The 24,928-nt window shown below is 38.6% G+C and overlaps 1 protein-coding gene and 1 long non-coding RNA gene across 8 annotated transcripts in view; one reads left to right on the top strand and one right to left on the bottom strand.

The window, feature by feature from the left end:
• asph (aspartate beta-hydroxylase) overlaps positions 1-15,896 on the top strand; it is a 37,484-nt gene extending 21,588 nt beyond the window's left edge. For 2 of the 6 annotated variants that reach the window (XM_049467496.1, XM_049467501.1), the window contains exons 5-11: positions 3,474-3,545; positions 7,097-7,174; positions 7,274-8,371; positions 8,801-8,851; positions 9,033-9,065; positions 9,782-9,826; positions 11,092-15,896. In XM_049467496.1, coding sequence (XP_049323453.1) covers positions 3,474-3,545; positions 7,097-7,174; positions 7,274-8,371; positions 8,801-8,851; positions 9,033-9,065; positions 9,782-9,826; positions 11,092-11,099 — 1,385 coding nt within the window. In that variant the 3' untranslated portion in view covers positions 11,100-15,896. The remainder of the gene's footprint in view (positions 1-3,473; positions 3,546-7,096; positions 7,175-7,273; positions 8,372-8,800; positions 8,852-9,032; positions 9,066-9,781; positions 9,827-11,091) is intronic. The other 4 variants (XM_049467498.1, XM_049467497.1, XM_049467500.1 and 1 more) reach the window with 4 other exon arrangements.
• Positions 1,465-1,874, bottom strand: LOC125782701 (uncharacterized). 2 transcript variants are annotated; one of them, XR_007425444.1, is made up of 3 exons: positions 1,816-1,874; positions 1,657-1,762; positions 1,465-1,550 (listed from the first exon to the last, which is right to left on the bottom strand). It is a non-coding gene; the product is annotated as an uncharacterized LOC125782701 (long non-coding RNA). The 2 variants fall into 2 exon arrangements; XR_007425443.1 differs by having other exon boundaries at positions 1,604-1,709.
• Positions 15,897-24,928: the final 9,032 nt, after the last annotated feature.

Genomic DNA, 24,928 nt, shown 5'->3' with positions numbered 1-24,928 from the left:
GGAATTATCCTAACAAAGAATCGCTTGTTTGAAACTGACCAACTCGACTTGTTTAAACTAATAGCCGTGTGGATTGAGCCTTGAGTGTTTGCATTGTGGCTTTTTTAAATTCAGCTGCAGTGATCACATCAGCAACCGAGGCTTTCACTCCCCAGAGCCGTCTCAGGCCAAAGACGCCGGGCTGAAGTTGAGAGAAGCTCTGAAACAGCAGCTCACCATCATCCACGAGAGAATAGAGGCCCGCAAGATCGCTAAGCTGGCCCTGGCCGAGGTCAGGAGCATCATCGCCAAGGAGGAGGAGGAGAAGGCCCTGGACCGGGTCAGGGAGGAGTCGGAGGCCAAGGCCTGGGAGAGAGCCGAGGCTCGGCTGAGGGAGGAGGGGGAGAGGATAGAGAAGGAGGATGTGGAGAAGGCTATGGAGAGGATCAGGAGGGAGAAGGTGGAGAGGGAGAGAATGGCGGAGAAGGCAAAGACGGAAAAATTTGAAGAGAAAGAAAAGCCGGAGAAAGAAAAAGAGAAGGAGAAGAAAGCCACTGATAAGGCTGCCGACACTGAGAGCAAAAAAGCTGAGAAGGAGGGCAAAGGAAAAGAAGCAAAAAAGCCAAAAAAGAAACCGTAACTCGTCTTTAATGTGAAGAACAGCTCATGAGTCAAATGTTTCGGAAAATTTCTGCTCTTCTTGATATTTGGTCAGACGTGTATGGAATGATCTTTGTGCCGGTATTAGATTAGAATTAGATTTTTTTCTAATAGAAATTATATTCTAGTTTAACGATTTAAAAAAATGAAGAGTCAGTTAAATTTAATTCAGTTTAACTATTAAAAGCAGTCTTAAATACATATTTAACTGTGCAGTACAGGTTTTGGATAGATCTAGTTCAACACCAAGTGTTCATGTTCAAATTCAGGTTTAAAAAAATTCTAATTAAAATCCTGATGGCACAAAAATCCCTCCATACACATGAGCCCTGTTCACACCTGGCATTAACATGCGTTCTGGGTGATCTGGTCACAAATTTATTGCACTAAATATTTGGCAACCAAAAATATTTGCCGCACTGGATACAAAGATACAAAACAGAGCCAAAAAGATATCCGAAATGTTAGGAACACACAGGGACATCAACCTGTAACAACAGTTAATGGTGCAGATAAAGCGTGTTAAGCCAGTTGTCTGTTAGCATTGTGTCTTTTTAGCACTCTGAGCTCAGCTGTTAGCATCCCAGCCGAGCCCAGCTGTGGTCTTCATAAGCATCCTCAACAGGGTTGTTAGCATTGCAGCTAAAATGCTGAGGCAAACTGCTGTCTCTGTTAAGGCTGTAGCTGACACGCACCTCCCCAGAAAAGTAACTGCACATTGTGCAAGGTTGGCATCAGCAGCCCACACCTTCCCCGCCTTTGCAGTTTAAACTGCAGTGCATCGCAGAGTTGTGGATACAATCTAGCTACAATCTTTTATTAGTGTCTCTGTTCTAACATAAAGAATTTCTGCTAAACTGCTCCATCCCAGCCGAGGCCAGCTGCTGTCTCTGTTAGCATAGCAGCTAAACCTCTCTGGCCCAGCCGAGGCCAGCTGCTGTCTCTGTTAGCATAGCAGCTAAACCTCTCTGACCCAGCCGAGGCCAGCTGCTGTCTCTGTTAGCATAGCAGCTAAACCTCTCTGACCCAGCCGAGGCCAGCTGCTGTCTCTGTTAGCATAGCAGCTAAACCTCTCTGACCCAGCCGAGGCCAGCTGCTGTCTCTGTTAGCATAGCAGCTAAACCTCTCTGGCCCAGCCGAGGGCAGCTGCTGTCTCTGTTAGCATAGCAGCTAAACCTCTCTGGCCCAGCCAAGGCCAGCTGCTTTCCTGTTAGCAACCCTTTCCTCTGTTAGTTTCCTCCTTCAACCTGCCTGTTAGCATCACTGCTAAAGCACTCCAGTGAGGCCGGCTGCTGTGTCTTCACCATCTATTTAAATTCAAAGCTCTCTACAGAGTTTTGTAATTGCGATTTTATTACATTTTCAAAATGTAAATTACAAAAAACGCTGTACTGTGCTATTTTTAAAAGATCATTTACCTACTGTTTCGTAATTGCTTTTTCTTTTGAAAGCTAGACATTCACCAATAATTATCAATTATTATTATAAATTATAAACTATTATAAATATTATATGTATGCAATATATGTAATTTATGTAACAATGATACATGATAAGAAAGAAGAAAAACTGCAAAATACTTGTTTTTTTGTATTGCAGTTGTTACGTATATTTGATAATAACAGTGGATAGAGAATATTAATAATAGTGGGAGAGATGCAGTTATTGTGGACAGGCTTTGGCATTCACACTACAATAATAATATGTATATATAAAAACACACTATTCTTTTCAAACCTGTTCACACTTCGGGCTGCACACTTTATGATCAGATCACCCTGGAAACATCTTAATGCCAGGAGTGAACAGGGTCATACTGAATGCTCATGTTTGACATGTCAGATGGGGAAACGGGTTTAGCTGCTCTGTGAAATACACAAGTGACTGTACACAGGTCTCGAAGGACTGAGAGTTGAATAACAGGCAAGGTGCTAAATGCTTAATTACTCTTATAATGTAGTCCTTTCTGCTTCTGCTGATGTTCTGTCCTTTTGAAAGACAGCTCCCTGGCTTTATTTTGGTCTTTGACCTGTTTTAAGATATTTGTACACTGATTCATTGTTTTAAAAATGAAAAGGATCCGTTTTTGTGATGTCCTGTTAATAATAAAGTGTTTATCTGTGACGTTTCAATGTCTGGACTGTTGCTTATTGACTGTTGTTGATTGAAGAACCACAAAAAAATCTTTTGCATTGACATGAGAACAAGAAATAAATAGTTTATAGCTACAGATTTTATTATAATCCACATTATACTCTCTCTCTCGACTGTATATTCTATTTATTTTCTCTCTTTTTTCCCATCCCTGTCTTTATTACTATTTTCTATTTTCTTTATTACTTTATTCTATAAATAAAGAGTTGTGGGGCAAAAGTAAACCAAATATCAGTCTATATTAGTAAAGTATGTCTACATTACATTTATGTTATGAGTAACATGGTAAATGTGGGTATGATTGTAATAGCTTTACTATGATTTTTGTGCCAATAGGATTTGAAATTTGTCTTTTAATTTTTTAATTTTGGAATTAAATAAAACTTAAGTAAATTTAAAGTGTGAAATTTAAAAAAGAGTACAAACATGCTGCACAATGCTTTTTAAATTTAGTTGAACTGCATTAAAATTGAGGTCTTAAAAGCATATATAAGCTGTGTAATACATGTTTAACTTCAGACAGAGCTATCTTAGCATTATACTTTTATATTCATTTTTATTCATTTCATATTGGGTAAAAATTACTTTGATTTCTAAAATTCAAATCCCGTCAGCACAAAAATCATTCTATACATTATGACTGTGCCTCATGTATCTCCACGCACCTGTATAACCCTCAGGACTGAAAGAAAAGCCTGTCCCTGTGACTTCACCTGCTGGAGAAGAGCACCCTGCAGCTCCTGCTGAAGAAGGTAAAATTAGCATAAATTCTGTATATAAGTATCCAGTTTAGCTAATCAGTTTAAGATTAGCTGAAGATTTATTTATTTATAAATAGTTCATATATATAATTAATTTGAATGCTAATTAAAAACAGGTTAATAACCTTAAAAATAAGATTTGGGTGGGTTCCAGATGGACATGGACATGAAAAAGAAGCATTGTTCTGCCGAAATTCAACTCCCATTGGTGTACAGGCATATCATGCAGCAGTTTGGGTACAACAGATTACTCTGGTGACTCCTGTATCTACTGTAACTGTAGATTAACCTTTATTTGTAAACAGCAGTTAAAGAAATCGGAGGAGAATTTGTTTCATTCATTCCCCTGCAGCAGTCAGGGAGTCAGATACTGGCATTGATGCAGAATTAAGCACAACACCTGGAACAGACATCATTCTACAAAACAATCAGTGTTAAGTATAGGGAGAGTCTGCCCACTAAATGTAACAAACACAATCTAACAAACACATGAAACAGGGTTTGGACATTAGACTGGACTTTCAGGTGTGAAAATGCCCTTAAAACTGCAAAGTTGGACATTGAGCCGACTAGCGCACACCTTTGTGATGAGACTTTATCTTAAGAAAAGTCAAATATTAACATTTTAAAGCAGGGGATGGACCAAAGTGTGTCATCTGCACTGTTTTTTCTCTGATGGATGAATAGTGGTTTGAGAATCTGAGCAGTTTATCTTGTGTACACGCTCTGACTGCAATGATAAGCAAGTCTTGCCCCATACACCAATCTGCTGTGAATGAAAAAACATACTGCCCTTGTGCTCAGTAAACACACTATAAGGTAATCTGTCAGTTCTATGGTCGTTAATTAGGTATTTTAGCCCTTCACTTAGTCAGTCTGAGAATAGGGATTGTGGGTAATTTCTCAGGTTTAAGCTAAAGGCTAATGTAGGCAACACGTAGAGGGTGTCATCATAGTTTTTAAGACCCTCATTCCAGGCTGATATCACGTAAATTAAACCTAAGTTCCTCTTAGAGGTTAATGGCAATCAGATACCAGACCAGATTAGCTATATTTTCCAGTAATTTCACCAAAAATAACAAGCAAGACTGGTCTTGTAGCGCTACAGTTACACATATTAAGTGCATTTTCCAGAAGCAGACGTTTTGAACAACATGTTAAATGTAAAATAAAGGTTTTCAGGCAAATTGTTAAACATATTGTGATCTGGGCCAAAATTTAAATCAGTGCCAAAAACACACTATTTATACAATGAATTGGCCTAATAACATCCCACAATTTAGAATAGAATTAAATTACCATTCTATTTCGACACCAATTTCGACACCAAGATCATTTATTATCCAAATTTGATAACTCGGGGAAAACAAACACATAGAAATGGGGCCATCTTGGAAAATGGTGGCCCATATTGTTTTTTTGACTAATGTGCTTTTTGGAAATAATAGGTCTAGATGGTGTTTTGAATCCGTGTATCATTCGTTCATTTGATATTCAATTGAGAATCAAAATCGGAAAATTAAAAAAACAATTCGTTTTTTCGTTTTTGAATATAATACCAAAAAACGAATAACGGCTTGTATTTTGTATTTTTATTTGGTTATCCAAACAAAAATTGGAAATTTAAAAAACGGACCAGGAGCCGAATTTGATTTTGATTTTGAACTTGACCCATTTGTGTGCCCCGGAAGTTACTGATTAGTTTATTCTTGGTGGGTTTCTGTTGCGCGGGAGTTCACTGCAGTGTTATCTACACAGTCTGTATTGCTGTAGGCTTTGGATGGAGTTGAGGATGGAGAGTTTTATCTTGTTCAGAGGAACTAAACGCGTTGCAGTGAAAGAAGACGATATGACAACAGAAAAAATCGGCAGGATCTTTCAGGTGTTTGTCTAACGTTCCGTAGCTAAATGTCATATTTAGTTAATGTTATTCTGTGAATTGCCGCCTACTAAATATGACATTTAGCTACGGAACGTTAGACAAACACCTGAAAGATCCTGCCGATTTTTTCTGTTGTCATATCGTCTTCTTTCACTGCAACGCGTTTAGTTCCTCTGAACAAGATAAAACTCTCCATCCTCAACGGCCCTCTCCAATTCTGTGTTCGATACATGTCTTTTTCGCTTAAGGTCGTGTTGAACACAGAACCTTCTAACACTCATTGCAGAACATCGCTGGATCCCCATTTGCTGCAACGTGCACGAAATCTCTTCATGCGTCTTACCACCTTCAAAAAGATCTTTAATTAGGCCAGAATGTGGTTCCAGTCCGGCCATGCTGCCTACAGCAATACAGACTGTGTAGATAACACTGCAGTGAACTCCCGCGCAACAGAAACCCACCAAGAATAAACAAATCAGTAACTTCCGGGGCACACAAATGGGTCAAGTTCAAAATCAAAATCAAATTCGGCTCCTGGTCCGTTTTTTAAATTTCCAATTTTTGTTTGGATAACCAAATAAAAATACAAAATACAAGCCGTTATTCGTTTTTTGGTATTATATTCAAAAACGAAAAAACGAATTGGTTTTTTAATTTTCCGATTTTGATTCTCAATTGAATATCAAATGAACGAATGATACACGGATTGTTTTGTGGCAAATTTGATGCTTTTATCACAAAGTGAACAATGAAAAACAGGCATCTATAGCAGTCAGCCCCATACAATGCACGTTCCTGTCCTCCAAAACCATTTTTGTAACTCTTCAACATTTGTTAAATTAGCCCCTCTTAAGCTAAATTGTAATGTTTCCCCTGTTTTTACATGCATAAAAGTGAAATACAGTATACAATGTTTGCTGTACTGCAAAAGACAAGTGCAAACTCTGCTTTTTACTGATATCTAAAACAAGTGTTCAAGGACAAGGTTAGAAGGGTATCATAAAGGGATGTTGTTAAGGTCACAAGCGAAGGATAGCAGTGCTGTATAAAAGTATTCAGTCCCCTTTAGTGCTTTACATGCTTTTCAGTTTAATCTGAAACAAAATAGCAGGTGTAAAAGTTGCTGCAAACCATAGTCTGGTCCGTAGAAGTGGTCTTGGTTCATCTGCAGTGTGAGAACACCTCTAGATAGATGACTTGCTGTGATGTGCTGAAATCTGACTCCCCTTGGTCTGCAGGCATGTTACACAGCAGTATGGGTACAAGAGGTTACTCTGGTGAATGCTGTATCTACTGTGACTGTAGATTAACCCTTATTTATAAATAGAAATAAAAGGATAATAGGGGATTTTTTTTTACTTATTCTGATGCGGGATCTTCCTGCACTAGAGGGGAGTCGGATTCTGGCAGGGACGCAGAATTTGGCGCACCACCCTGAAGGGCAATTCACTGAACTGAAAACATTCTTCAAAGCAATCATTGACTGCTCATGTAGGTGGTGATGAACGGATATAGTAACCCTAACTGGACCAAATGTAACAAACACTTAAATCTTGGCTCTGATAATGGTCCAGTCAATCAGTTGTAAAAATACCCTAAATCTGTAGATCCTTCAAAGCTTATTTTGAGATTTCTCACATATTTTTTTCTGTCGTCACAGCACCATCAGACCCCGAACCTGTTGTAGAGGAGGACATTCAAGCTGCTGAAGTTAAGGAAACAGCCCAGTCTCCACCAGGTTTGAGTATTTTCTAGTTTCTGGTTCTAGTTGTTTTCAACACTATAAAATAGTTTTAAAATATTTAAAACTAATCAAATGAAAACTGATTTATTACAGAACCTGAGGCTGTGGAGGAGGAGCCAGAGGCTGTAGAGGAGGAGCCTGAGCCTGAGGCTGTGGAGGAAGAGCCTGAGGCTGTAGAGGAAGAGCCTGAGGCTGTAGAGGAAGAGCCTGAGGCTGTGGAGGAAGAGCCTGAGGCTGTGGAGGAAGAGCCTGAGGCTGTGGAGGAAGAGCCTCAAGCAGTGGAGGAGGAGCCTGAAACAGTGGAGGAGGAAGTCGCTGAAACAGAACCAGAGGTGGAAGAAGTTCCTGAGGAAGAACCTGAAGTTGTAGAGGAAGAATCAGAAGTGGAGGAAGCTGCTCCAGTGGAAGAGGCAGTTGAGGAAACGGCTCCAGTGGAAGAGGCTGTTGAGGAGGCTGCTCCAGTGGAAGAGGCAGTTGAGGAGGCTGCTCCAGTGGAAGAAGCAGTTGAGGAGGCTGCTCCAGTGGAAGAAGCAGTTGAGGAGGCTGCTCCAGTGGAAGAGGCAGTTGAGGAGGCTGCTCCAGTGGAAGAGCCAGTGGAAGAAGAAGTTGAGGAGGCAGCTCCAGTGGAAGAGGCAGTTGAGGAGGCTGATCCAGTGGAAGAGCCAGTGGAAGAAGCAGCTCCAGTTGAGGAGGCAGCTCCAGTGGAAGAGGCTGCTCCAGTGGAAGAGGCAGTTGAAGAGGCTGCTCCAGTGGAAGAGGCAGTTGAAGAGGCTGCTCCAGTGGAAGAGGCAGTTGAAGAGGCTGCTCCAGTGGAAGAGGCAGTTGAGGAGTCTGCTCCAGTAGAAGAACCTGTTGAAGAGCCTGTCCAGGTGGAGGAGCCAGTTGAAGAGCCTGTCCAGGTGGAGGAGCCAGTTGAAGAGCCTGTCCAGGTGGAGGAGCCAGTTGAAGAGCCTGTCCAGGTGGAGGAGCCAGTTGAAGAAGTGGTTGACGAGGCTGCTCCTGTTGAAGAAGTAATTGAGGAGGATGTCCCTGTAGAGGAAGAGGTCGAAGAGGCAGCCCCTGTTGAAGAGGCAGTAGAAGTGGAGGCAGCTCCTGAAGAACCCGTAGAGGAGGCTGAAACAGAACAGGATGAAGCCTTTCACGAAGAACAGGCAGAGGAAGAGCCAGAATCAGACATAGCAGAAGAAAATGGTAAGAATAATTTTATTATTTCAGTTTACTAAACTTGAAGTAGTTTCTCTACACACTATTTTTGTAGCCATGTGATTTTCTCACAAAGCATTTTCCACGTCTGTCGACTACAATATACATTTCATTATTTCTTTCAAAAGTTATTAAGTTCCATCATCTAAAAATGTGTTCCCAGAAGGAGTAATCTGTTAGGAAAACGTTGGTGGGGAAATTTGACACCATGAAACATGTAAATGATTCAAATTTTAAAAAAGAAAATCATGGGAAACTACTACTAGTCCTATGTTACATGATGTTCGGCATGTCCGTATGAAGTATCCACAGCTAAGTTCCAATAAAAATAAAGTCTTGTTTCCTAGTATCCTGCTGTTGCATATATGTAAAAAAAAGATATATAATAACTACCTGTATAACTACTCTTTTATACAGAAGAAACACAGGAAACAGAGGTCACAGATTCAGAAACGACAGAAGAAACAGGTGAGCTGAGAAATCTCACAATGCAATCTTTTTACCTTAAAATAAATTATGTTTATAATCTGAAAAAATTATTAAAATAATAGCAAAATAGTAAAAAAAAGTAATTGTCATTGATCAGTAAGAGTTAATTGTGCTTGAATTGATTTATTAATGATTTATATCCATTTCTCCCAACACACAGATGTAGACACAGAATCACCCAGTCAGTATGAAGGTAAGAAAACTGTTTAAGTCCAATTTTAACAAAAACACATTGGTAAATAATGTGCTGGTTCAGGGATCTCAATGGTTTAGTAGACTAAGCCTCTGCCACTATAAATTGACGATTAAATACCAGATCATGTTGCTCATCAGCACCAAAGTCCCAGAGATGGTTGGTGTGGTGCAGTGTGGCTGGTATGATGCAGTGGACACTACTTGCCAGTGAGCTATTGCATCATGTGGGGCTGGGGCACTGGGGTTCAATTCCCGGTCTGGGTGAAAATGCCGCACTACACCAATAAGAGTCCTTGGGCAAGACTCCTAACATCACTGGCCCTGGCCCAGCTCTGTAATATGAGTAACCTGGATATGCACTATAGTTAAATGCCATAAATTTAAATGTAAATGTACAGTACAGATTACATATTTAATCACTAAATATCAGTACTTTCCACGGTTAAATAACATTTCAGATATTTAAATGACATTTAAATCTCATGTTTTCTGTTTCTATCGTTTTTAGTGATGGCAGAAATAATCGACTAATCGGAAAAAAAAAATCGTCAGATTAGTCGACTACCAAAATAATCATTAGTTGCAGCCCTACTGGCTTTACGTGTATTGTGTATGGGAGCATTGCTGTAATGGGGAGTCGTAATGAGTGGGTGGAGGGAAAAGTTTTAAAAATAAATCTTTTCTAATGTTCTCTGATGGGTTGATGTGTTTCAGATGAGGTAGCTGCTGAGGAGGAACTCCCAGAAGAGGAAGTCACAGGTTCGGAAATGAATCACAGTTTTATACTTTTATCTACATGAAAACTTTGCATAAAGAATTTATTTGGGTATTAAAACTTTAATAGGAACTTGGAAATATGTTGAATACAATGGCTGCATTTACACAGCAGGTGTAGTAGTGCGAATGGCAAAAACACACACTGAGTCTGACATTTTCAGTTCTGATTTGGTTAACGTATATATATGTGGTCTTAAATGCAATATGTATTTGATATATTGAAATGCAACTTAATCTATACATAGAACATAAGTTAGTCTGACTCAATGCATGGGAGGGGAAAGAAGTGCTCCCCCATACTAGCCTATGCTTGAAAAAACAAATGTGTTTAAGTTAGGGCTCACTCCATGTGTACTCTGTGGTCCAGTGGCCATTCTGTGTGGAAAATATATACAGGATAATGGTGAATAACCCTGCTTAATGGTAAATAACCTTGCTTGCAAATATGTATGCTCAAATATACGTCAATATAAACAGCCAGATTGGAATTCATCCAGTTGTAATGTCAACAACAAAAAAAAAAAAGTTGTGAATAGATGGGGAAAATAGCAGTGAGGAATGGATTTAGTGGTGGGATAATGAGTTAAAAGAGCTTATAAATGTTTGGATGGATGATTGTTAAAATTTAATTAGATAGCTTGTGTCGTAACCACACAGTGTTACTAATGAAATTGCTGAACTTTACCACACAAGTTTACCCGAATCCAAGAACGGTGAAGAAGTGGGTATGGCAAAATAACACAGCCTCAAAAATAAGCTTAGCTGCAGATACTGGAACTGCTTCATATGGATACTTGATGCTGAAACTGTTATGCTGGAGTAGATGAAACCAAATCTTCATGTGAAGCGTTGCTTTTTAGTGTGTGAGCGTCGGTTTAGTCTGAAACTGAGTCTAAACAGAGCCTGCAACTGTTACATTTATACTAAATAAAAGGTTAATGGTTATTTTGTTGCAGTAGTATAGTCTAATTAAAATTAATTAAATATATTTTAAGTGTTTAGTCGTATCCAGAATATCGCTATCATAAAAATAACCTGAAATATTGTGATCCTACTTTACGACCATATTGCCCACCTTTAATGTTCTACCATAAAACATTAACATATGACTTTATATTTTAAGTTATCATACTGTTAAAATCTTGAAAATCTACTGTTGTGAACCTGTTCATCATAAATCAGATGATTGTTTTATATAAATAAAAGTCTGATCTGTTTAGTAATCATCTCCTTGTGTTTTTTTACAGAAACGTAAAGGATTGCGAGGCTGCGAGTCAGAGGCAGAGAGAAGCAGCCGCACGGCATTCTACTACGAGTGAGCAGCTCGGTGTTTCCACGTGGAGTAAAAAAAAAAAAGGATAAAACTAGCATTTTTTTTATTTTTGTTTTGAGGGTTTTTCTGTTTTTGTTTGTTCCATTTAGACACTCGGATATTTTGAATGACATCATGTGGTGTGTTGTGTATATGCAAAGTACACATTTTTAAAACGGTTTTAATTGTTCTCGTCTTTATTATTTTGGATTTTGCTCATTCTTCTTCCCTTCTGATCATCTTCACTGTAATTCCCAGTCCAATGTCTTTCTTTCTTCCTTTTATTGAGTAGATGTGAAGGTAGCAGTTTTTCGCCGAGAGGAGTGGTAGATTAATTTCCTGTGTATTCCAGCAGAGGTACATGTTGCTTTTTCAGTTTTTATTATCTTCACTTTGTGTTGTATCTGATTTGTGAATTCATCGCTGTCTCTCTCTGTTGAGTTGTCTGTTAGAGTAGAAAACACTCGTTTTTGTTTTAATGTGAAGGTACTATGCAAAGCTGCACTGATCTTTGACAGTGATTTCACTAAGTGTAGTATTACCGTTATGTATTGAAAGGACTCTCCTAATGTTGCATATCAGAGGCAAATTTATGCTGGCAGGATAGGTAAAGCCCTATTTGGACGGGAATAGTTTTACTTGAGGAGCGGTGCCAGATCACCTTTGGTCTTCATTACAGGTAACCCAACATTTACGTTAACAAGTTCATGCAGTCAGTGGCCAGAACTTTTCTGAACGCACACTCTGGTGCACTATTCCAACAGGACAATGCTCGTCCACATACAGCTGCAATCTCAAGAGCTCGCCTTGAGACACGTGGTCATTGATTGAAAATGTGTGGGATGCTATTGAACTTGTTTTCAACAGAATCTGCAGAAATTGCATGAAAATATTGGAACTCTATAGGATGGATTATCACAGGACTTCATTAGGAACCTCTACAACTCCATGCTGAGAAGTCTGGCATGTTGCAGCGTTGCGCATGCATTACACACTACTTCTGTATGTGTAGCTCAACAAATGTTGCCAAATTAATCTAAAAGTTTAATCAATTATTGTTCTGGTAAACTTAATCATAGGATGAGGATACCTGGTAATAATTACTTTACAACACTTCCCCGTGTAAAACTAATCCTATCCAAATAGAGCTTAAGACAATTACCAGGCTGTGTATGAGTGTGTTTTTGTGTGTGTGATGTCAGAGTGCAATTGTATAAAAGTATAATTGCAGAACAATCCTTTGAGCCATGTTTCTCAGAATCTCTCCGCGACACTTCATTTTCACATTTTATTTTTTATTTTATTTTTTATTTTTCCTTTAATCAAAATCATCCCAATACTGCAGGTTTGCACAGAGCTCGAGCAGAAAAAGGCATGTTACATTTCATATTTCATAGCATGAATTTCTCCAGCATGTTTCCAGCCAGCACTATGTCGTTAAAATGATGGTAAAAAAAACAACAGTTCTGTTTCTTAAAGTAATGTTTAAATTAAGGATGCACAATTATCTTGTAATTATATCGGTATCGGTTAATATTTCAAATTGATACTTGCTGAAATATTTATTTTATGCCAGAAAAGAACCAAGTGAGGCTGGCTGCACTACTACAATTTGTTCAACAATAACAACTCGGCTTAAATCTATGAATTTGATATATTTCTGAAGTTATACAGGGTGTGTGTAGTCTTTCTCTAATAGTTATAAATGTTTATATTAGCATCGGCCGATATCTAGTAGTTCACCTCAAAAAATTGAATATCAATGAAAAGTTACTTTATTTCAGTAATTCAGTTCAAAATGTGAAACTCATATATTATATAGATGTATTACACACAGAGTGATCTATTTTAAGCGTTTATTTATTTTATTGTTGATGATTATGGTTTACAGCCAATGAAAACGCAAAAATCTGTGTCTCAGAAAATTAGAATATTATATAAGTCCAATTGTTACTTTTAGCAGTGTGGGCAGTGTGCCAAGTCCTGCTGGAAAATGAAATCTTCATCTTCATAAAAGTAGTCAGCAGAGGGAAGCATGAAGTGCTGTAAGATTTCCACACAAACACTGCACTGACTGCACTACACTGGGTTTTCATTGGCTGTAAGCCATAATAATAAACAATAAAAAAAATAAACACTTAAAATAGATCACTCTGTGTGTAATTCATCTATATGATACATGAGTTTTACATTTTAAAATAAATTACTGAAATAAAGTAACTTTTCAATGATATTCAAATTTTTTGAGTACTTGTGTAATATCAGATATCTGCATAGAATTCCCACAACTGTGCATCCTTATTGTAGATTTGGTTGAAAGTGAAAGTTGAATAGATGTTTTTTTGAAAAGGCGTTTATGTGAGGATTTGTAGACGTTTTTCTACTGCATGAGAAAGAAGTCTCATAACTTCATCCAAAACTATACATAGGAAATAATTCATCATATAGACGAATTTGTAACCTCTTCAAAAATGAGTTTCAGCATACAGCAATGACGTTTTTTGCAACATAGTGCTGGGTGGGTTTTTTCTTGCCTTCTGATTGAACTGAGATTAGAATGAAGAAGTGTTAATGGTGGATTGATGTATAAATGCAGTAGGTATGGAGGCTGAGTGCATGTTGAGAACCTCAGTCTTTTCATGTTGAAGCTTTACTGGTAATCTGACTAAGCGTTAGTAAGCTAAGCTTTACTGTTACTCACAGAATCTCCAGCTGCTGTTTGATTATGAGGGTCTGTGGACAGTAAGCCCAAACAAGAGTCTTCCCAAACAAAACCGTTCAGTGGGAAAACTGCAAGTCCTGTAAACTTGGCAAGTGAAATAATCTTAAATGTAGTTTAAGTGTCATTTCTATGAGTCTTTGAGTCTTTTTAATTCTGCTTCTGCATCAGCAGCCGGAGTCCGAGAGGGAGCCAAATAGGCCATGCTTTCTCTGGGTGGCTAGGAGGCACTCTCAAACCTTATCACTCCCATTGTGATGCTGGCCAGCACAGGCTTCTGTTAGCTGATGTATCAGTGCTGGAGAGCCGGCGCTTTCCTCAGAGAGCGCTGACTACCTAGTGAAGATGCGACATGCGCTATTAACAACCATTAAAATTGCGAAATATGAAAGTCATATTGATGTTCATACCTGAAGAGATTATAAATGAGCCTATACATACTTTAACCTGTGTAACATGACTAATACACACATTATACAGGATGAAGGTGTTAAATAAATGTTGTAAATATGGACTTTAGGTATACAGCAGCTTTTCCCCCCAAGAAATTAAGCTTGAAACAAGTGAATTTAAAGTGCCTACCAATGGATTAAGCCATTTTCACCTAGTGAAATGTCTTAAATCTAATCAGAAATGGTCAAAAATGTGATTTAAAAAAAGAGGCTGTTGTAACTACATGTAAGATTAATTCGCTTGCCAGGTTTCAGATGCCAAGAAAGCTCAGAAAGCCATAAGAGAATAAGTGGCTTGGTGTATTTAGCCACTCTAAAATCTTAATCAGGCCTCAGTGGGCTTAGTTTATTTTTTGTAATAATGTTGTAGGTGTGATTTATGGTCATAATATAATAAATACACCAAAAATAATGTAGCTCTAAAACTAGGAGAGAGAGACTACTGTCCGTTTCAATTTTAGCTCCTTATGCCGGGTTCACACTGCACGTCTTTTGGGTAGAGGCTCAAAAAATGTCTAGAATTTTTGGCTGTAATAGATTTTTGTTTTTATGATCAGATATTGATTCATTTAAAGCAACAAAAGACTCGGATCAAAGCCAATCGGCATTCACTCAGGTGCGGATTTTGAATTTGTTGCCTTTTATCACTGATCAGTTGTGTAAAACCACACCCACTTTTTCCTATTACAAACAACAGTACAAACATCTGTCGTCGTACCCAAAAGTTGTGCAGTGTGAATCGGGCACTAAGGCTAGAGATATACTTGCTGTTAACTTCACGTTCACATACGTACGCAGCGAGGTGCAGTACACACAAAAATGCTAGGGGGCAGTGCAGCATGAACATGGCGGATGGTTTTTATACAGTAGAATGTCTACCTGCACTTGTATTATGTATTGTAGCAGCTGGTCATGACCAAACAGCAAGTATAAGTATCTCTAGCCTAACTGCGTCACTGTGGATTAAACCTCCCCAGTTCTCCTCTTTCTTTCTTTCCTGTAGTTTTATACTGTTTGAACGTTACTGTTTGCAGGGGCCTGCCAGAATAAATGTTTTAAAAGTGGCTGAAGAGGATGCAATATAGCTTTTATGGAATATTTTTGTTTTTCTATAACACATAAGGGTCTTTTCTACTCAACACTTTTTGCAGTCAATGTGAATTTTTAAAGTGGTATTAACTTTTACGTAATGCAAAATTTACAACTAGATTTGTGGTTTTACTTTTTAGGCAGATGTTTGTAATTAAAGAAACAAAGTGTTATCTTTTTAAAGCCATAAGTGAACAGTGGGATTCAGCAGTTCACTACTTACGATATTTCAAAGGAACGAGTGGCATCGCACAACCAGCAATAAATCCATGAGGGTTTTTATTATTGCAGTCCACTAAACAGAGTTTACCCCAGTGGCTTTTTTTTAAATGAATAGAGGTTTACATGGTATCCTGCTGTATAGGCTAACACACTAAGTTATTGCAATTTTAGGGACTTTTGGGTGACTTGTCACAATTCTGTAAGCAACTGTAAATTTTCTGTTTGAGTGCTGCAATAAAGGTTTGGGGAAAAAAAATATTCTTTCTGTTTGGTCTCATTAATTTTCTGTTTTTATTGAGTGTGTTGATATATTTTATAATCAGATTACTGCAGAACATCTGAGTTTTCACTACACAGAAACCATGTTTTCCATATTCATCACAATTTATGTTTGTTTCCAACCTGTTATAAGTTTTAGTGAGGACATGAGACACACCTGGTTTTATACATGCCCAAACTTACACTAGTGCATCCTAAAAATTTAGAACTTAGAATTTCACTGAAAAGTTATTTTACTTCACTAATTCAGTGCCAAGTCCTGCTAGAAAATGAAATCTGCCTCGCCATAAAAGTTGTCAGTAGCAGAGGGAAGCATGAAGTGCTGTAAGATTTTGTGGGAAAACAAAACTGCACTGACTTTAGACTTGATAATAAAACACAGTGGATCAACACCAGCAGATGACATGTCTCCCCAACCCGTCACTAAAAATCAATTGAGAAATGTACATATCCCCTTTCCTTATTTGCAACAAAATTGCCCAAATAGGTGCATCAATTGTCCTCTGTTCTTGATCATTTTTAGATAATTTCTAAATCATCTTTATTTATTGTAAAAATGACACATTTATATTTAAAAACTCTGCCAGTGGTGCATCGTTTTCAGTATAATCTACATTTTTCCTAAAAAACGTTATGTTTCTCAATAATGGTTAAAATAAATTGAAAATCAGGTGAAAAAAATGATTCTATATATATATTTAAATAAAAAAATATATGCAAAAATATTCATAAAGTTAGATTAAAACACCACAAATATGTTTTGTTTATTTAAATGTATCAAATAAAAAAAATAATAAAACACACAAGACTATAGTTTTAAACTTATAGCATTTTTGGACCATTTATAAAGTGTCACAATTTATTGCAAAATTCAGCATTGTGCATCACCTTCAGTAAAATGCATTTTTTTACTTAAAAATTTAATTTTACCGGATTAAATTAGATTTCAGTAAAGTGCAGTGGTATTAGCATTAGCCGCTAACTGCAGCGCTAGCGGGCCGTAAATGCCACCCAATAGCGCTAGACTGAGGAACCCTGAGTGTTTTGGTAAAACAGGGAGCTATCAGCTAGCGGTTCGTCCCTTGTAGCTTGTTTTAAAATGAGAAAAAACACGAAGACTACAGTCTAATATACTCACCTCTGAATGGCGAAAGAGCTAACACTGCAGTTAGCGGCTAATGCTAATAGTGTTCATGGACGTCACTGGAAAAAAACAGCAGCTCAGGCATAAGAGTGTGGCAGAAGCACTCTAAAGCCAATGAGGCAAAGTAATAAGAGCTAGTTTTTGCTAATTTTATGTGACTTAAGAGTTTATTTTACTGTGTAAAGATGGTTTGCGACATAAAAGGTCAATATCAAATATAAAATAAAAATATCAAACACAGGCTTCCAATACAGTGGATATATATATATATTTTTTTATATTTTGGCTAATTATATTTCATTAGACTTTATATTACAGTATTAGATTCTTCTTTTGTGCGCATTACAGGCATAAAGAAAGCTTTTTATATTTTTCCTTCACTGAAATATAACTCAGGTCTGAAAGAGTTAAGATATGGTGGACTGTGTTGATGCAGAGCAGCGTCAGGCAGAGGGCGCTACAGGCCAGGTTTTCCACCACTGTGAGGCGAGACCATGTGGTGAGCTCCCTCCTGCTGCTGCTTCACAGAGAAACAGAGAGTTTCCTGTGAGAAGAAACAGTGGAAATGAGTCATTCCAAAGAAGAATAACATTTCTGCACTTGTAAAGAGTTCTAACACTTACTTTTTCCACAAGAGTGACTCTCGGCTTGGCTCGGCTGGACTTCCGTCCAGTAGTGAACTTCTACAGATGAAACAGATGTGGGTTTAGGAATGAAAATTAGTTTTATTAATATTGTGGCATCATTATACAACAATTTACTTTGTCCTGTAGTATTAAATACAGTTTATCACACTGTGAAGGCACCTATAGGGCATTGTATCACATTTAATCCAATGGTGGGATAATCCACTGCTTTATTAGAGAAGCTGGTATCCAACCGGGCACTTCATTATGTCTTCTCATCTGTAGGACATACAGCACTACATTCTCTGCTTTTACTCTACTGGAAAGGCCACCTTTTGGGCAGAAGGTCACCAATAGATGGCTACTCAGTTTTAAACACTTTAAGTTTATCAAAAATGTCTTGATCTAGAAGCACATCATCATTATTTATTTAAAGACTGTCTGATTTTTCCCACTCCAAAAGACAATTTAGTGACTACTGTTACTTTTTTCCTTCTTTCAACTATGGGGGCACCAGTTAGGTAGTTGCCCCCCCTGCCCCCCCTCCAAGAGTCTGCCAGTGTCGCCCAGCTTTCCTGTCTGTTCTCCAGTCTCTCCAGTTCAGTCTGTGGGTTGATTATTTTCCCCACATGCAGTAATGGAGGAGGCTATCGAATGAATTTTGAACAAAACTCTTTTGCCCGAGTCGGTGGGGGTATTGAATGATGTGAAATCGTCTCTTTGCCAAGAGATAATTGCGTGAAGCTGTAGATGATTCCCTCACAATGGTCCAGTAGACAGCAGGAGGATGAGATTACAGAATCGGTCCAGAACCAGTCACAGCCGTGTTATGGACACTAGTGAGATACAGTATAGAAAGTAAAAAGGAATTTAGATTAGCTTGTAAGAAGCCAACTTCATATTCATGTTCATTGTGCCGTACTGTGAGCACTGCTAAGTGTATCATCACTTTTCTTATTGACTTTTGTATTGGAAACATTTCATTTGGGCTCTCATTTTGCTGTCACAATGTTCTGCATTAAGTGTGTATTTTGTTTTCTGAAAAATTGATCACTAAATCTAGCCGATGTTTGCCAGTGTTTCCCAATCTGTAATACTCTTATATACTTTTAAAGGAACAATCAGGAATACAGTTGGTCATAAATGTATTTAGTCAGCCACTGATTGTGCAAGTTCTCCTGCTAGTTTCATCATAGATACACTTTAACGTTAAGAGTCTAAATCACACTGTTGGATTTTTAAAGAATTTATTTAAAAAAAATATGGTGGAAAATAAGTATTTGGTCACCAACAAACAAGCAAGATTTCGGACTCTCACAGACCTGTAACTTTTTTTTAAAAAGCTCTTTTTTCCTCCACCCCTTTACCTTTATTAATGGCACCTGTTTGACCTCATTATCTGAATGAAATACACCTGTCCACAAGCTCAAACCCTCAGACTCCAAACTCAATCATGACCAAGACCAAAGAGCCATCGAAGAAAAGGAATTACAATAGGCAAGCAGGTTGCTAAGAATAAATCGTTAAAAAAAGTGTGGGAGCAATTGAAAGAAAATTGAGGACATATAAGACCATTGATAATCTCCCCCCACTGTTTGCGTGCTGTTGTCTTTACCTGGCAACCCTGAGTGTGGAAGTGGGACTTAGGGAATGGTCTATAATCTTGCAGTGTAAGTGGATTATAGGTATTTATTAGCATTAATATCTTACAAATAGGTCCTAAAACAGATATTTACAGTATTATAGTCTATTTCTATCCTAGAATAATATCTTATAAAATTATAACTAAGAAAGAAGTAAGTGTACAGTTATAGGAGTTGCACACCCAAGTACTACTGATGGGACTAATTGTCTAGTACTCAGTCCTACCAATTAGTTCACTTTGTGCTTTTTTCCATATAATTCCATGTAATTGCTGAACAATTAGCCCCAATCTGTACTAGGTTTAAGAGGTTAATTGTGCAGTTTTTTGTATTAGATGTGCACAGCAAACAAAATACCAAAACAAACAGAATGGGGTGCCCCAGGGCTCCATATTGGGATCTGAAGATTTATAAATGTTTAAATATAAAGACAATTAATAGGTGGGATGCACCAGGGCTAAATACTAGCACCCACTGCTGTTTTTAAAAATGAGGCCTAGTGGCACTCGTTCATCCATGCCATCAAACAAGCCTGAAGTTTTCTATGTATAATACTATCTTTATACTGTTTTATATCTCTAGCTTTTTTACTTCTATGTAGTTGTTTTTAAATTTAGGCTCTAAATATAATGTAATGTTTAAAGTGCTAGTAATCAAAAAAAGCAAAACAAAATACTGAGGCCCACTGCTGCTGTTAAAAAATAAGGCCTACTTTCATTTGCTAGTTTTTTTTTTTTTTTTACTTCTATGTAACAACCTTTTTTAAATTAAGCTCAGAAATGTAGATCCACAATCCTGCAGTTTTCTATGCCAGGATCTGGCAAATTAAGCTCTTCTATTTAATGTTTAAAGAGCTAGGAATCAAATAATTAATACATTTTGTAATTGTCTGTCAGTGTAAGGATTCTTTGTACCGTGCAAAGAAAACAAAAAAGAGGAGAGAGAGCACCAGGGCTCAGTATTGGGGCCCAATGCTGCTGTTAAAAAAACTAGGCCTACTTAAATTCTTTTGTTTTTGTTTTTACTTATATGTTACTAGCTCCTATCTGGAACATCTGTAGACTTGATAAAGACAGTTAATAGGTGGGATGCACCAAGGCTCAATACTAGGACTCACTGCTGTTGTTAAAAACGAGGCCTACTGGCACACCGCTGTTCAGCCATGCCGTCAGAGGTGATCAGTGCAGATCCACAAGCCTGCACTTTTCTCTGCATGACGCTATCCATGGACGCTGTCCACCCCTTCCTCCCCCCGCCCGGAGAGAATGTGGGGGGGTGTTAGGGGGGTTGGAATGGGAGGTGGCCGGGGTGTGGGGGATGAGGATCTTTTGTCCTAACCGGTGATGCAGCTAATCTAAAAGACCAGCGAGCGATGGACTCCTCTCTCTGGCAGCAGCAGCACAGGCCGCCGGACCCCACCCCTCGAGCCGGGGGGATGGGGGACAACGTGAGAGGCCGTCGAGGGGAGGAGGAGAGGGGAAGAGAGGGGGAGAGAGATGAGAAGAGGGCTGGGGGAGGGAGGAAGGTCATTAGTCAGTGAGAACAGCAGGACACACTAGTGCACATTACAGCCCTGACCACCTCCAGCATTGTCCTCACTCTCAGGCCGAAACGACCGGAGGAGGATCCACCAGAGACTAGTTTCTGATCTCCTTCAGGGGGAGGGGCCTGCAGGGTTTGTAATGCTAAACCAGGCTGTAAGGGCAGGTAAAGATATGTAGGGTGTGTAAATGACGGAGCGTCCCCCCCGTGTCTCTGTTTGGGACGGTAGAGAGGGGGTTATTTTAGGGGAGACACTTACCTTTAGTGCTTTTAAAATGGGGTTTTCTTTTATTAACTTTTAAAACCCTACCACCATGTGCTGCATTTTTGTCATCGTTAACTTAAACAGTGCCGATGTTGTGCCAAATTCAGCACACCCGCCAAGAAAAGCACCCCCTCTCGAAAACGTATTTCTAAGTGAAGTTAAACTGGACTATCTTAGCTTTTATCAAGAAGACGGTGCACCTAAAAAAAAATCAAGGAAGCATGTGGGCTCCAGAGTGGTGGTGCTTTTCCTAGCGGGGGTTCTGAATTTGGCACAACACCGGCACTAGCCCCCCCTTCCCAAACTCTCCTTTTTTCACTAGGTTTGACCTCCCATTATTAAAAAATGCTACAGTTATATAATATCAATTGATACGTATATTGTTAATAGTTATAAAAGTGTTCTTCAAGTCATATGGTGAACAGTTCGATTAAAATTAAATGGGCATTTTCCATTAGTTTGACATTCTATTTCTCAAAAATGCTACAGTAATACCACTTATAACTTTAATGATCAATAATATTGAATCTGTTCTTTGTGGATTATATGGTGTCATTTGATAACAGATTGATATGCTGGTTTTATAGGACTCCAAACTCTGGTTTATGCAAACCAAATAGACATTTTTTCAGTTTGACTACTCAAAATTGCTACAGTAAAATACTTGAAACTAAAAACTTTAATACAAAAGAATGAATTGCAAGCAGCTTCTTCCCATGCTCTGCTGTGCATGCGGCTACTGCGACCTTTTATGTTGTACTGATATTGAAAGTGGGTATACATTGGGTTATACAGTGGTGTTTGTAATTTGTTTGTAATTTGAGTCTCTATTGTAAGTGAGTTTAGAGTCGGTGGATTCTTCTGTTTTCAGTTCTATTCAGTTCTAGTCATCATATTAAAATGGCTGTTGTTGGTAATGGAGTCTATGCTACAGATGTGACAGACTGAGCTGAGCTGAGCTAAAGCTGAGAAAGACTGCAGTATGCTTTAGTTCGTCTCCCTGCCAGTGTATATTCTATTTCTGTTTGTGAGAAACGGAGGCAGACAGAAGGAAGACGGCTGTGTGAAGAGTGCAAATGTAATATTTTCGTCCTCAGCCCCATCAAAAAATGACCTTTAAATGTGTTAGTTCCTCTCAGCGTGGCGGCGCAGCAACAGACACCTGCTGTTCATCCCTGGAAGAGCAGCAAGACTGTCACTCGCCGCACGCAGAGACGCCCAAAAGGACATTACTGACGCTTCCTGTGGAGCGCAGTCACTCAGGAGGAAAAACAGCCGCACTTCAGCATCCTCCACTTTAAACCAGGGCATTAGCTGCAGAAAAGTGTCGGGTTCAGGTATCAAGATCGACCCAGAAAACAACAAGGACACTGTCAAAAAACAGAAATCAGATTTTAAAAGATTGTTTATCTGTTTTCAATAGCCTCAATAGTACCTTTGTTGCTGTAAATCTGATGCTTACAGCTCTATTGTCATGTATCTCCAAAACTCTTACTTTTCAATGGAAGTCAGAGTAAAAAGGATTCATTCCAAAGTAATTTGGACCATTTCTAGTGATGCTTTTCAATAACTGTCTTTATATTTACTTGGATTTAATAATTCTATTCCTGTTGACTCTGGACAAGACAAAGAATGTAAGAAGAAATATTAAAATCTAAATCAAATTTAACAATTAGAAATTAAAACACTCATCAATTTTTCCCATTTTCTCCCCTATTTAGCACAGCCAATTACCCAACCCACTCATTAGGACTCCCCCTATCACTAGTGATGCCCCAACACACCAGGAGGGTGAAGACTAACACATGCTTCCTCCGAAACATGTGAAGCCAGCCACCGCTTCTTTTCAAGCTGCTGCTGATGCAGCATTGCCAAGCAGCCAGCACGCTTGAAGGAACCTCGGTTTCGGTACATCAGCTCACAGACACCCTGTGCTGCGGACATCACCCTAGGAGTGATGTGGGGAAAGAGCGCCATCTACCCACCCGGAGGGAGCAGGGCCAATTTTGCTCCCTCTGAGCACCGGCAGCTTGATGGCAAAGCTGCATGAAAACATTTATAAATTAAAATCTTAGTGAAGGCCCTGTTGCAGCCCAGGGCTAGTTGCATCTGGAGCTGTGCAGATACTGCTGTGATGTACATCAGAGATGTAAGAAAATATTTTCCTCTAAAGGCAGGTGGAAGTTTGTGATTGGTTGGGAGAGAAGTTGACGCAGCATTAGAGTTTCCTGGTAGAACTTTTGTAGAGGCCTTTATTTTAATAGGAATAAAGCAAAAATGTCTGCCATATTGTCAATTTTGTAAACTAGTCTAGTCTACACCACAGTAAAATCTGGTGGTGGTTCATCATGCTGTGGGGCTGTGGGATCAGTGCAGGTACTGGGAATCTTGTTAAAGTTGAGTGTCGCATGGATTCCAGTCAATATCAGCAGATTCTTTAGAACAATGTTTAAGAATCAGTGAGAAAGTTGAAGTTAAAGCGCCGGGGCTGGATACTCCAACAAGACAACGACCCTAAACACTAAACACTGCTCAAAATCTACTAAAGCACTAAATCATTCATGCAGAGGAACAAGTACAACATTCTGGAATGATCATCTCAGATCATCTCAGTCCCCTGAATATTATTGAAAATCTGTGGTGTGATTTAAAGCAGCTGTTCATGATTAGAAACCATCAAAACCTGTCTGAAGTGGAGATGATTAGTAAAGAAGAATGATCCAAAATACCTTCAACCAGAAGCCAGACTCTCATTGGAAGCTATAGGAAGAGTTTAGAGGCTGTTATTTCTGCAAAAGGAGGATCTACTAAATATTGATGTAGTTTTTCTGTTGCGGTGCCCAAATTTATGCACCTGCTTAATTTAGTTTATAGAATTTTTGCACACTTTCTGTAAATCCTATAAACTTAATTTCACTTCTCAAATATCACTGTGTTCATCTGCTATATGATATATTTAACTGAAATTGCTGATCCCAACAACCAATGATTTATAATTTATAAAAGAAAAAAAAAAAATTATCAGGGGTGCCCAAACTTTTTTATACCACTGTACATTCAGGCATTAAAGGCATTTGGGGGCCCCAAGCAAAATGAGCTATGTGATAATTCGAGAAAGACTAAATCTTGAACAAATCTACATTTTCCTATACTTTTAATATAACATATTACACTCCTGTGTCCTGTTCTAGTGTAGAGTTCTAGTAACTGTTCTAGTTGGTTACTAGCATTGCTTGCCAGGCTGGTAGCTAACATAAACATTAACCATACTGTATATATTGTTCTTAGCCTACCTGCTGATAAATGACACCATTTGTACATGTAGGCCTAATTTATCCAGTGTAAATGATCAGTAACAGTTGTTTTATTTTTCTTTCTCTCCATTTTTTTCTTTCTTCCTGATGGATAACTCCACTTTTTGATTGCTGAAGTTTCATATTTTGCTGGCTGCAGAAATAACAAACCTGCCTGGCTGCCTACTGTCAGCAACTTGAGGGCGATTCCAAAAAACTGTGTTGTACTTTCCTCCATTGACCTTCAGGAATTTAAAGGGCCCTTTTATACAGGTTTTATTATATTTAACTCATAACTAGTCGTTGTCTGGGGGCCCCAGGCCAGCTTGGGTTTGCTTGCCTTGTTGCAACGGGCCTGCGTACTTTAAAAAAGGGAACGAGAGATGAAAGTGTCTTCATACTGTCTGAAAACAAAGACACACACACAGACACACTATATCACAGGAAGTGGAGTAAAAAGTGAAAGTGTGTCGCTGCTGAAGTGGTTTCTTTTTTTTT

Source organism: Astyanax mexicanus, chromosome 18, assembly GCF_023375975.1.
Source record: "Astyanax mexicanus isolate ESR-SI-001 chromosome 18, AstMex3_surface, whole genome shotgun sequence".
Taxonomy (NCBI): Eukaryota; Metazoa; Chordata; class Actinopteri; order Characiformes; family Acestrorhamphidae; genus Astyanax; species Astyanax mexicanus.
Note: the sequence above shows the minus strand (reverse complement) of the source record. Positions and strands in the feature narration are given on the sequence as shown.